Below are 13,831 nucleotides of genomic sequence, written 5' to 3'. Positions count from 1 at the left end.
TAATGTAATGCATTTCCAAGTGAAACAGGATTCAATGAAAAGAATATGGCTTCATTACATCTGTGATAGCAACATCTTTTCTGAATCACACAGCGATCAATTTCCTCATCGAGACTGGCACCATACTGCATTTCTCTGACACGAGTCACGGCCTATGTAAACTGTACTTCCTGGATGCCGTGTGGCTGTCCGAGTGTTTGGAGCGCATCATCAACCTGAGGGGCTCGCGCTCCGTGGCCTGCAATGGGGTAATCAAGGCTGAGGACCTCCGCATGCTGCTGGTAGGAACCGGATTCACCCAACAAACGGAAGAACAGTACTTCCAGTTCCTGGCCAAGTTTGAGATTGCTCTACCAGTGGCCAGCAACAGGTAAAGATTTTTTTTTTTGGTAACATTTATCGAGTTTAATTTAATTAATTCCTTCACACATATGCTGACGGGTAATGCATAACATACAGTGATGCTGAAAATAATGTTTTATTATACAGTAATAATATTTTTAAATAGGTAAAAAAATGGCTTGCTGGTTTTTGTAACTTAATTTTTTTTTATGTACATAATTTTCGTTCCTTCATCTGTTCATTCATTCATTAGCAGATGGGTAATGCATAATTTGTTGTAAAAAAAATTGTGCAGAAAATAAGGTTTTTAGTAATGTTTTTAATAGATGAAATCAATAGCTTTCTTTCCTTTGTAAATTCAATCTACCTTTTAATGTTTGAGTTTTATTTATTTATTTAATACATTTTTTATTTTCTTTTATCTTTGATTTACCCTATGGGAACCATCCAGCTAGGAAGGACATTACGAGTTATTGTATATTATGCATTTTAAGTGTGCAGTGTTTCAAACCTAATTTTGCCTAATTTTTTCTCTTTATAGTTATCTGCTGCCGCACCTTTTGCCACCCAAACCTGCTCTGGACATCCACGGCTTTCGGCACCAGACTAACAACAACATCCAGCGGCATTTTAAGATGAGCTTCGTACCTGCGGGATTTTGGGAGCGCTTTATAGCCAGAATGCTAATCAGCTTAAACCAGATGGACATACAGGTAAACACATACCCTGAGATGACTTACCTTAAATTAACTGACCAATAAAAGTCATAATTGCAGTCATTGCAAACATAGAATTAGAGGCCACACAATGACAATGCTTCTGGCTAGAAGTTTACAGCATCCCCTCAAAACGCATGGTAAGACGCTTGTATTCCAGGTACCAATTTTGCCAGTTTTATGGCAAAATATTTGTGATTTATATGCCAATATGTGTATTTATAATAATAATAACAATAATAATAACAATATTCTCAGTCGGAAAAAGGTGGATTGCCCACTTCAGGTTGGTGGAGAGTTCGGGCTTGAGGTGGAGGAGTTCAGGTATCTCGGGGTCTTGCTCATGAGTGAGGGAAGGATGGAACGGGAGATGGCAGACGGATCGGTGCAGCGTCTGCAGTAATGCGGTTGAAATACCAGTCTGTCATGGTGAAGAAGGAGCTGAGCTGTAAGGCGAAGCTCTCGATTTAACGGTCAATCTACGTTCCTACTCTCACCTAAAATGGTCATGAGCTGTGGGTCATGACCGAAAGGACAAGATCCCGGATATAAACGGCCGAAATGAGCTTTCTCTGTAGGGTGGCTGGGCGCTCCCTTAGAGATAGGGTGAGAAGCTCGGTCACTCGGGAGGAGCTCAGAGTAGAGCCGTTGCTCCTCCACATCGAGAGGAGCCAGCTGAGGTGGCTCGGGCATCTATTTCGGATGCCTCCTGGACGCCTTCCCAGGGAGGTGTTCCAGGCACGTCCCACCGGGAGGAGGCCCCGGGGAAGACCTAGGACACGCTGGAGGGACTATGTCTCCCAGCTGGCCTGGGAACGCCTCGGGGTTCCCCCGGAAGAGCTGGAGGAAGTGGCTAGGGAGAGGGAAGTCTGGGCATCTCTGCTTAGACTGTTACCCCCGCGACCCGGCCCCGGATAAGCGGAAGATAATGGATGGATAGATGGATGGATGGATGGATGAATGGATAATAACAATAATAATATAGTCATTGTTATCATTATTGTTGTTGTTAACAAAATTAAATAAAATATTGTTATACTTCACTGTAAGATTAAAAATCGAGTACTTTAAGAAAAATAATCATATAATAATACATTAATTTTATAGTACAACATTACAATTACAATACTATAAATTTTCTTCATTAAACCATCAAACATTTATTTTGGCAAAAAACAGCAGGGGGCCCTTAAAGTCAGCATGAAACTTGCGATTCTTTCCTATTATGAGGAATATCCAGGTGAAATGGCTTCTCGAATGAGAAAGAACTTGATTTTTTCCATGGGGAATTGACTGGATGGTTGTGGTTTGCTATTGGTTGATCTCATGTGATTGACAGGTCGTCCTATCCTCAGGCCTATAAACGCGTCATCAGAGAAGAGAAGAGATGTTGCTGCAAGAAAGTTGTTTTCACTAAAAATTACGAGGGAACGTGAATTTAGAAATAAAAAAGACGTGCATGGATAAATAATTTATAATAAATACCAGAATATTCCATTATTCCAATATTTAAAAAAAACCAAGGAATTGTCCATTTTGATTTCATGGTGACTTTATAGTGTCTCTTGTTTTGACTACTGCCGATTTATAAGCAGTTCTTATTACAAGTTTGAGAAGATGGTTGCGCATGCTGTGCTCCCAAATGGACATTATAAGAGACCCAAATTCAGAGCATATGAGTATGTGTGGAGCAACATTTACTCTGATCAGGTGCACAGAGTTGCACAGTGCTGTGCTTCATTCGGAAACAGTGCATATACACTATATTGCCAAAAGTATTGGGAGACCTCTTCAAATCATTGAATTCAAGTGTTCTAATCACTTCCATGGCCACAGATGTATAAAATCAAGCACCTAGCCATGCAGACGCATCTACAAACATGTGTGAAAGAATGGGTCTCTCTCAAGAGCTCAGTGAATTCAAGCGTGGTACCGTGATAGGTTGCCACCTGTGCAATAAGTCCAATCGTGAAATTTCCTCACTACTATATATTCCACAGTCAACTGTTAGTGGTATTATAACAAAGTGGAAGCAATTGGGAACAACAGCAACTCGGACACGAAGTGGTAGGCCACGTAAAATCACAGAGCGGGGGCAGTGTGCAGAAGTCGCCGACTTTCTGCAGAGTCATTAACTACAGACCTCCAAACTTTGCGTGGCCTTCAGATTAGCTCAAGAATAGTGAGTAGAGCGCTTCATGGAATGGGTTTCAATGGCAGAGCAGCTGCATTCAAGCCTTACATCACCAAGTGCAATGCAAAGCGTCGGATGCAGTGGTGTAAAGCATGCCGCCACTGGAATCTAGAGCAGTTGAGACCCATGTCTTTATGGACCTTGCTTTGTGCACTGGTGCGCAGTCATGTTGGAACAAGAAGGGGCCGTCCCCAAACTGTTCCCAAAAAGTTGGGAGCATGAAATTGTCCAAAATGTCTTGGTATGCTGAAGCATTAAGTTCCTTCCAATGGAACTAAGGGCCAAGCCCATCCCCTGAAAAACAACCCCACACCATAACCCCCCTCCACCAAACTTTACACTTTGCACAATGCAGTCAGGCAAGTACCGTTCTTCTGGTAACCGCCAAACCCAGACTCGTCCATTGGATTGCCAGATAGAGAAGCGTGATTCGTCACTCCAGAGAACACATGAGTCTTGACCTCAACCCGGTAGAACACCTTTGGGATGAATTATAGTGGAGACTGGGAGCCAGGCCTTCACGTGCAACACCAGTGCCTGACCTCACAAGCTTCTAGAAGAATGGTCAAAGCTTCCCATAAACACTCCTAAACCTTGTGGAAATCCTTACCAGAAAAGGGTGGGCAAACTCCATATTAAACCCTAAGGATTAAGAATGGTTTAAAGTTCATGCGCATGTAAAGGCTGACATCCCAAAACTTTTGGTAAAATAGTGTATTTATTTAAATCAAAGTCTTCGAGATTTGATAAGTAATATTACGGTTTTAGTTCAATGTATCGTTCAGCCCTAGTAACGTATCAATGAATTTGACGATGAGGATGCCATACAGGAAGTGAGATGTATCTTTGCAAGGCTTGGGCTGATTGGCATGAAACTTTCTATACATCAGACACAAAGGCCTGATTGTACAAGACCAGTTTGGTGACATCGCTATCTAGTGGCCTAGGAACATAAAATCCAGCCAGAAATCATAATTTCGCCATGATGAACGTCATGATTCTTCACTTCATGTATTTCTAGGGTGCTACTTCATGCTATTTTGGACCAATTTTGCATTTTTTTTTCTTTGCTTTTGCTTTTGCTTTTGCTTTTGCTTTTGCTTTTGCTTTTTTCTTTTTCTTTTCCTCCTACAGTGTTTGTTGAATCCTCACCAAAATTGGTTCAGGTCAGACACAGACACAGACAAAGACAAAACCACACAAATTCAATTACTGGATTTTATTCTCCAGAAAAGCCTTAACAATTTTGCTGGCGAAGACACCACACAGGAAGTGAGTTATTATCTTGGCAAAGCTTTTGCATATTTTTATTTGTATCAATGCCACATTGCCCTGAGAATATCATTCAAATTTGTAGCACCACCTACTGGTAACACTTTCTAAACCAAACAAATCTGCTCAATCATTCAGTATCTGAATGAAGGCTAGGCATTTCATTATATGACAAGTTCTCAGGTGAAAGTGTCGTTGAAGCTGATCACTGTTTTTATGTCTGGTTGGTTTTAGTGGGCTGATTTTGATGTCGGTCTCCTACTTTTTGATTTTTCATAATAGGCATTTGAGACCAAAAAACCCACAAAAAACCAGAGGAACCGCAGTACCGTGATCTACAGCTTTGCGGGAAACCAGCAGCGAAATCGGTGCAGCACGTTCCGCGTCCGTCGCAACCAGACCATCTACTGGAAGGAAGGGCTGCTAGTCACCTTTGATGGCGGATATCTGAGGTTAGTCAGTGTTTATAAAATGTAAATATTAGATGAAAAACTTAAGTACTTAAATGAAAATTATAATAATTACACTGAAATAAAATAAGATGAAGTACCAAAATGACAAAAAAAAAAATTTAATTAAAGCTAAATAGAAATATAAATATATATATATATAAATGACAAAAGTGCAGAAGAAATTATTAAAACAAACTAAAATGAAAATTGAAAATATATATTTTTTTAAAAATTAATAAATACTATAATAAATAATACTAAAACAATACTACATCTGTGATCTTCGATATATTTTTGCAGCGTTTGCTGTAAAGCATTATGGGATTACCTTCTTTGTAAGGGATACATGTTATTGTTTTAAAAATTTGTTCATAATGTTATCTTATGCTTTAGGGGTGTAGTCTATTTGCTGTCTTTTTATTATTTGTGACAATCAATATTTCTCCATTTTTGTACGGTGTTATGTCCACTTTTACATTCATGAAATATTAACAGCACCAAAAGTAACCAAAATAATTTGGTTCCATGTGTTGATAAACCATGTGATCAGTTCTAAATACATGTAAACTACAGCTATTATCAATAAGTAAAAATAAAACAATTATGTTAATTGAAATAAAGTAAAATATAAATATTAAATGAAAAACTTAAATTAAATGAAAATGAGAAATGTTCTTGGTAATTCAATAAAATACTTTAAAATAATAAAATAAGCACTAACATTGCTTACTAGAAATAAAAACTAAAACTGAAATGAAATGAAAATAAATTCAACCTAAATAGTATTATTTAAAATAATAATAATATAAAAAAAGAAGAAAAGAAAAAAATCACAAAATTTACTTAAAATTAAACTAAAATTAAAACTTTGTTTAAAAAAAGTAATTAAAATATTGCTAAAAACTATAATAGTATATAAATAATACTAAAATAACACTGATGTGAACATCTGACTCAGATCCTAACCCTAGTGTGTGCAGAGATTTGCATAACAAAAGACTCAAAAGACACTGTTTCTCACCCACAGCGTAGAGTCATCTGACCTAAACTGGAAGAAAAAGAAAAGCGGAGGAATCAAGATTATCTGCCAGTCGGATACGAGGGACTTCTCTGCGATGGCTTTCATCACTGATCACGTTAACGCTCTCATAGAGCAGTGGTTTCCTGGTGAGGACTCCTCCAAATGTTATTTGAGTTTCTCAGATCCCAGTCCATAGGCATCTGAATGACTATAGATATGATCTCCTATATATTTCATTTCATGCACAGGTCTATAACTTGGATTTTTTTTGTGTAGACATTTTCCTTCATTCTGAATGTTTTAATGTCCACCACACAAATGCATTGCAGTTAGAAAAGCCACTTTAGCCCACTTTTGTTAAAAATAGATGAATAAAGTACTTGCATCTAAGGCTACGTCTACTTTAATCCGGATACATTTGAAAACAGCATTTTCGTAACGTTCTCCGGTCACACTAGCATTTTCCAAAAGTTTCTCATCTACACTGAAACATCAGAAACCACTAAATTCACCTTACTGCACATGTGTAAACCCTCATAAAAGCTCACTGAGATGATACAGATGGAACAGACATCATAAAGTTATCACACTATTCTTCTTGCAGGGTCATTTTAGTTAGCAAAATATCTCACCATACACTGATGTGTCCAGGTCAGTCACTGCAACTGCTCTCATGTTTTGCCGCAGGACAGCAATTGCGATTCAATTTTCTGCCATTTTTGCAGGACTGCGATATGAAAAGTGTACAAAGTAACATATCTTTAACAACAGTGTGAAAGTGAATAGCACATAACAGGCACAATAGCAGTATAAACATGCATATCTTTCGGTTCGGTATTCATCACATGACTAAACATGTATTATTGATTTCAAATACCTCCTTTTTCTCAATGGCCACACTACAACGTGAAAACGGCATTTTCAAATGTATCCATTTGGGAAAGCATTTTCAAAAAGCTCAGTTTCGCAGGACAGAAACACTGTCTCAATGTGGACCAAGGCCAAAACGGAGAGAGAAAAAGATACGTTTTCAAATGAAAACGTATTAGTGTGCTCAAGACCTAGAAGTACAGTACAAAAAAATGCAATGATGTAATGTAATAGAAACTAAATATTTTACACATTTATAATATTAGTTCTTCATACATGAAAATATATATAGCTGCCTTTGCCCTGGGGTCATGAAATATGATCACGAGGATGATCATATTTGAGGATAAAAGATTGAAAAGCAGTATTCCAGTGGATTATTAATCCTATTAAAGCATTTGTGTAGCTCAAACAGTAAAACGTGCCGCTAGTAGCGTCATGACTTCATTTCCAGGCAATGTGTGAATCGATAAAATGTTGACCTTCAAGTCACTTTGGATAAAAGCGTCTGCCAAATGCATACATGTATTAAACGGGAGTAGCAACAGCGAATGGATAAAAGACACATTAAATATTTTTTATCAGCATGAATGGAGGAATACTCAAGTTAATAACTGTGTCCTGTTTATAGTGCAACTTTTTTCAGCATTTAAACAGCTTCAAATACTGGATTTAGTCAAAAATATATTTTTTGATATTATTAATCCATTTTTATCAATGACTAGTGCTGAACCAGAAGTAATTATTCCAGTTATAAGCAGTACTGAAATGCTGTTTGACATGTACATTGTGACCGTACTAGTCTAAGATGATATAATATGAGTGTCTCCAAGTGTTGTCGTCACTTTTGTTTTGCATGTAGTCATAAGACAGAAGCCCAACAAAAAACAAAAAACTAAAATAGCATCATAATTAGGGTGGCAAGTGTGATGATATCTTGACAAACATCCTACACCCATAACCGTAGGGTATTAATACGGATGTGCAGCTGTTTGTTGCAGTACAGGCACTGTGGAAGTTTGCGGTGTGTGAGGGCAAAGCTGCTTCACACTATTAACACACTGTCAGTCAACAACACAGGTGCAGTACAAACACACACTGAACTCGTATAGATGGATGAGTCATACTTCAGTTTATACTGCAGCAGTGATTGATTCATTAATCCACACAAAGCCTGTTAATTACATCAGACGCATCAGCGCACACCTGCTCAATTCACTAGTTACCCATCAGGACTTCACACGTGACACTGTGCTTTCCACTCTACACAAATGTTTGTGGGTAAACAAACTAACTGCTGTGAGATTATTAACATATACATGTAATGCTGATTGTGTGTATTTATATATACAGTTGCAAGAAAAAGTATGTGAAACGCTTGCAGAATCTGTGAAAATGTGATCAATTGTAACAAAATAAGAGAGATCATACAGTGCTGTCCTGAATAAGATATTTTTCATAAAAAATGTTTACATATAGTCCACAAGATAAAAAAAATAGCTGAATTTATTATACTGACCCCATTCAAAAGTTTATGAAACATTGATTCTCAGTGCTGTGTGTCGTTCCCTAGATGAACTACTGCTGTTTTTTTGTTTTGTGATGGTTGTTAATGAGTCCCTTGTTTGTTCTGAGCAGTTAAATTGCCCAACATTCTTCAGAAAAATCCCCCAGGTCCTGCACATTCTTCAGTTTTCCAGCAAATTTTGCACATTTGGGGACTGTATGATTTTGGGAACCATCTTTTCACACTGAGAACAATTGAGGGACTCAAACACAACTATTAAAAATGGTTCAAACATTCACTGATGCTAAGGAAGGAAACAATGCATTAAGAGCTGGACAGCACTAATTAATAACTAATTTGTATGATCCCTCTTATTTTGTTAAAATGATTCACATTTTCACAGATTCTGCAAGTGGTTCACATACTTTTTCTTGCAACTGTATATATATATATATATATATATATATATATATATATATATATATATATATATATATATATATATATATATATATATATATATATATATATATATATATATATATATATATATATATATATATATATATATATATATATATATATATATATATATATATATATATATATATATATATATATATATATATATATATATATATATATATATATATATATATATATATATATATATATATATATATATATATATATATATATATATATATATATATATATATATATATATATATATATATATATATATATATATATATATATATTTATAATATAAATAAGTTAATACGTTTTTTTCTGGTCAGAGAAACCATCACTTTAGCCAAACAGCCATTGTAGCCATGTTGATTGATTCATTTGAATAATTATGACCTTTTAAATCGGCCTTTTTCTCTTAAGCCCTTTTCATTAAGCCATGATTAATGTCTATTTTTATATAAATATGAGCATCCATATTCATGCATGCAATTAGCATTACATGCCCATAATTATCTCTCCCCTTCTCCCCTGGTCAGCATTGACAGCCAGCGAAAGTGACGGCTCTCGTCTCATCGAGCAGTACGCTCCCTGTCCGTACTGCAGTACTGTACCCAGATTGTCCGACCCCCTGCCTCTGTCCGGCTCCAATCACAGCACCGTCCACTACTTCAACATGGAGGACTGTGTCCTGGCAGCCGTGGACAAGGAGTACATCACCTGCCCCAACCATCCCAAACAGCCCGTGCCGCTACAGGAGCTGGTGCCCGAGCTCTTCATGACCGACTTCCCTTCACGGTAAGATGTCAGCATGAAGTTTTTAACCATCCTTTGACATTGACATTTTAAGACGTTTCTTGAAAATGACTAGACTTGGGTTGAGTTAGGAAGGTCATTCCACCTGCAGGGAACAATCCAGGTAAAGGTCCGTGAAAGTAATTTTGTGCCTCTTTAGGATGGCACCACAAGTGCCGTTCACTTGCAGAATCAAAGCTTCTGGAGGGCACATAGGTCTGAAGTAGTGAGTTTAGGTATGGGTTGCTGAGCCAGTGGTCGTTCTTGAATTTGATGCGAGCAGCTTTTGGCAACCAGTGCAAATTGAAGAAGAGAGGGGGGACGTGCACTCTCTTCGGCTTGTTAAAGACCACTCTGGATCAGTTGCAGAGGTTTGACAGTGCTTGTTGGAAGGCCTGCCAAGAGAGCATTACAATAGTCCAGTCTGGATGGAACAAAAGCTTGGACAAGGAGTTGTGTAGCATGTATTTAGTCATAATCACATAAATCACATGTATAAAATACATGTGATTATAACCATTTATTAATATACGATGGTAACACTTTACAATAAGGTACATTAGTTAACATGAACTAATAATGAACTGCACTTATAAAGCATTTATTTATCTTTGTTAATGTTAATTTCAACATTTACTAATACTTTATTAAAGTCTTGTTAACAGTTAATGCACTGTGAACTAACATGAACAAACAATGATCAGCTGTATTAACATTAACAAAGATGAACAAATACAGTAACAAATGTATTGCTCTTGGTTAGTTCATGTTAGTTAATACATTAACTAATGTTAACTAATGAAACCTTATTGTAAAGTGTTACTGATACGATTTTGGCTGTAGCTTCTGTTTTTACTGAAGTTCATTGAGTTGTGCAGTAACATATTGGCATATACAGTATGTGCTCTCCTGAGCATCTGCTAGCATGTGGCATTTAAGTTTAGTATTCAATGTAAACCTGGCACATCTGGTCCTAATAACCAGAGTTAAGATGTATTTAATCGAGCTGAGTCAACGTGGGTTAGAGTTGAGTTATAGCACAAATATAAACAAGGGTTAGGTGGGCTGCCGCGCTCTTGTTTTGGCATGAGATGTGTGTTCTCTGTGCGGTTGTGGTACATCACATAAATTGGATTATTAATTCTGAAGTTAAAATGGAAGCAGAATCTGAGGGTTTGAAGTTTGAACTGTAGCTCTTGTCTTTGAGCCACGTCAAACAAATCTCTTTGAAGAGGTTCCTGTGCGGCAAAGGGCTGAATAAAAGTCCCGGTGGGATGTCATATTTTATATTAGGACTTGAAAATCACATAATTATGAATTGATAAATCTCAACGTTACTACATTTGTGCATTTGGCAGAAGCTTACATCCGAAGTGAATTACAATGCTTTCATGCTTTAGTTTTGTATGTGTCTTGGGAACTAGAATTGCAAGTTACTAGTTCAATCCAGACTCTAGTTGTCAACAGGACTGGAACATTTTAATAAGTCAACATGAAACACTGGTAAGATGGTAAGACTTGATTTTATCCATCAGGATTTAAGTAAAAAGGAAGATGAATTTGTGATGTCATGATATTATAGACTGAGCAAGTTTTTTATATTTTAATTTACCAAAAAACACATTTTTTAATAATTTGGAATAACATGAGCTGATGGTTTGTTCACATTAAAATTAGTAACATGCATTAAGAAAGGGTCGATTTGGATCATTACAACACACTATAAACATATAGTAATATTTTGCCACATTGGCTCTGTTCTAAACTCAAGTGAGCTGTGTAAGTAGACCGCATTATTAGACTGCGATTTTATACTGAATTATTAGAAAACTCATTTTGGCTGACATTTAAGGCGACCTCCTATTTATTCTTTGTAAATTATGCAATCCATTACAACAAGCACAAAATATGATAGACTGCGTACACAGAAATGTTATAAATATAAGTTTGTTTTTTTCACAATAGAAAATAGAAATGACTCTAAGTGCCTAATTAAACAATATTTATGTGTGCTATGTATTTTTATCATTAGAGTAGTACATCAGTCACTTGCAAGGTTTCATTTCAGTTGGATGCTGCCTATGTAGGCAGTACACTTTGAGGCAGCTTGCTAGAGCCACTGTAACACCGGATTTACTGGAATATGTTCTTAATACAGTTTGGAATTACTAATAAGGTCGAGTTAAATTGCTTTACTCACAAATAGTGACCTTTAAACTTTCTCTTTGAAGAGAGTTTATAACCGGTCTATTGTGAATATCAGCCCTAATGAGCATTAACTCGTTTTGACATGATCAGCAGTTTTTGCTTACTTGCAGATAAACATTATTTATTCAGACCAAACAACTACATCAGCAAGTTTTCATCTTATTCTTAAACTGTAAGTGTGGCGTGCATGCCTTTTATACATTGGCAGTGTGACCAAAACCTTGTCAATCATGCTGAATGCCAGAATATACAGTCAAATCAATAATTATTCAGACACCAGATATACATTTTTTTACTAGTGGTAGTGGGTGCAGGACACTATAGTTAATTTAAGTGAGGATGGCAAAATAAAGTAAACTGTGACCATATTATACCCAAAAATTCTTCATACAGTGGACTACAAGTAAAATTGATAATAAATTTGGGACCAAAATTATTCAGACACTTTGACCTGACCATGTTTTGCTTAAGTGTTTTTTCTTTAATTGCTAATGCGACCTTTTACACCACAGACAGAACAAAATGAAGCATTGCTTGGTAATTGGTTGACCTAAATTGATATTATCTAATTGTGTACTTAAATTTAACAGCTGATTGGTTCATTGTAATCCGTTACATACCTTTCTATCAAAGTTATCTGACATTATCAAGATGAATTTGTTCTGACAGTTTAACTTTGAGTTATTGTCATATTTTATTACCATTTTCTAAACTATAGCAAATAAACTGTGATAATGTGAGAAAATGTTGAAGCTGTCTGAATAAATTTAGGTTTGACTGTAGTTATTTTTCCTGGAAATTCAGCATGAGATTTAATAATCATGATAATCATGCAAGAAGATCTATTTTTGGATAATAGAGCAAATTAAACACTAAATAAATGACAGAACTTGATAGACGCAAGCCACAAGATAATATTATTCATATTTCTGATAAGTCTGCCATCAGTGTTATTTTAGTGTTATTTATACATTATTATAGTATTTATTAATATTTTGGATAAGCGTGTATTTTTTATATTTTAAGTTATGTGCTTTTGTCATTTTTAGTATTACATTTTGTTTTTAAAATATTTTTATTGAGATTTAATTTTAATTTTTATTTGAGTAATTATAGTACTTAAACTTATTTCAATTTGTTGCCTCTGTTTTTTTTTTTTAAGTTTTATCTAATATTTTTATTATTTTTAAGCTTTATTCTAATTAACAAAAATGACTTTTTATAGTTTTACTTTTAGTTAACAATAGCAAGACTGTCTGGCACCTGAACAAAAACATTATGCAACACTTAAGTTAAAAGCAAAAAATTTGCATGAACTTCATTACAACAGCAGTGTGGCCTGGGGACGTCTTTAATTATACAGAAGGGATGAATGATTTTACCAATTATTTATATGATTATGCAAACAGGATAATCCTCTTGGCTTGATATCTTATAAATTATTGTTTCCTGTTAATATCTTTGCCTCAATTTTGTATCACATGCCCATAAGGAAGTTCTGTGGAAGGAGAACATTAAAAGCATCTGTACGTACGATCAGCCAGTGGGCGGTTCAAAGCACATGTCAAATGAAATGACGTTCCCATATGGCGCTTTAATGGAAATGATTAGGTATGACGGCTGATTTAAATGGACTCATTTTGTAATGACAGACATTGGGATTGATTCAACAGCAGCCGCAAGAACGGAGCTGGAAAGAGATAATAAAGCTGTTGGATAATGATAGAGATCTTACTAAATGTCAAAAGTCAGAATGCATGTTTAGTTTGGGATCTGTAGGGGGTTTTTTGTTTGTTTTAAAAGAAGTTTCTTATTCACCAAGGCTGCATTTATTTGATTGAAAGTACTGTCAGTGTTTCCCCTAGGTTTACAGCTTTTGGGGGGGGGGGGGGGGGGGGGGGGGGGGGGGGTGTTACGGACGTTATGACTCTAAAAACTAATATCCTAACTCATATATTTTTTTTTATATTGTTAAAGACCGTC

At 35.9% G+C, this 13,831-nt stretch overlaps 1 protein-coding gene across 1 annotated transcript in view; it reads left to right on the top strand.

Annotated features, from left to right (window-relative positions):
• lrrk1 (leucine-rich repeat kinase 1) overlaps positions 1-13,831 on the top strand; it is a 90,938-nt gene that overhangs the window by 43,317 nt on the left and 33,790 nt on the right. Inside the window, exons 20-24 of the mRNA XM_079810454.1 lie at positions 94-370; positions 884-1,055; positions 4,807-4,976; positions 6,004-6,143; positions 9,385-9,643. Of these exons, the coding sequence (XP_079666580.1) occupies positions 94-370; positions 884-1,055; positions 4,807-4,976; positions 6,004-6,143; positions 9,385-9,643 (1,018 nt within the window). The remainder of the gene's footprint in view (positions 1-93; positions 371-883; positions 1,056-4,806; positions 4,977-6,003; positions 6,144-9,384; positions 9,644-13,831) is intronic.

This window comes from Gobio gobio (assembly GCF_949357685.1).
Source record: "Gobio gobio genome assembly, chromosome: 2".
Taxonomy (NCBI): domain Eukaryota; kingdom Metazoa; phylum Chordata; class Actinopteri; order Cypriniformes; family Gobionidae; genus Gobio; species Gobio gobio.
Note: the sequence above shows the minus strand (reverse complement) of the source record. Positions and strands in the feature narration are given on the sequence as shown.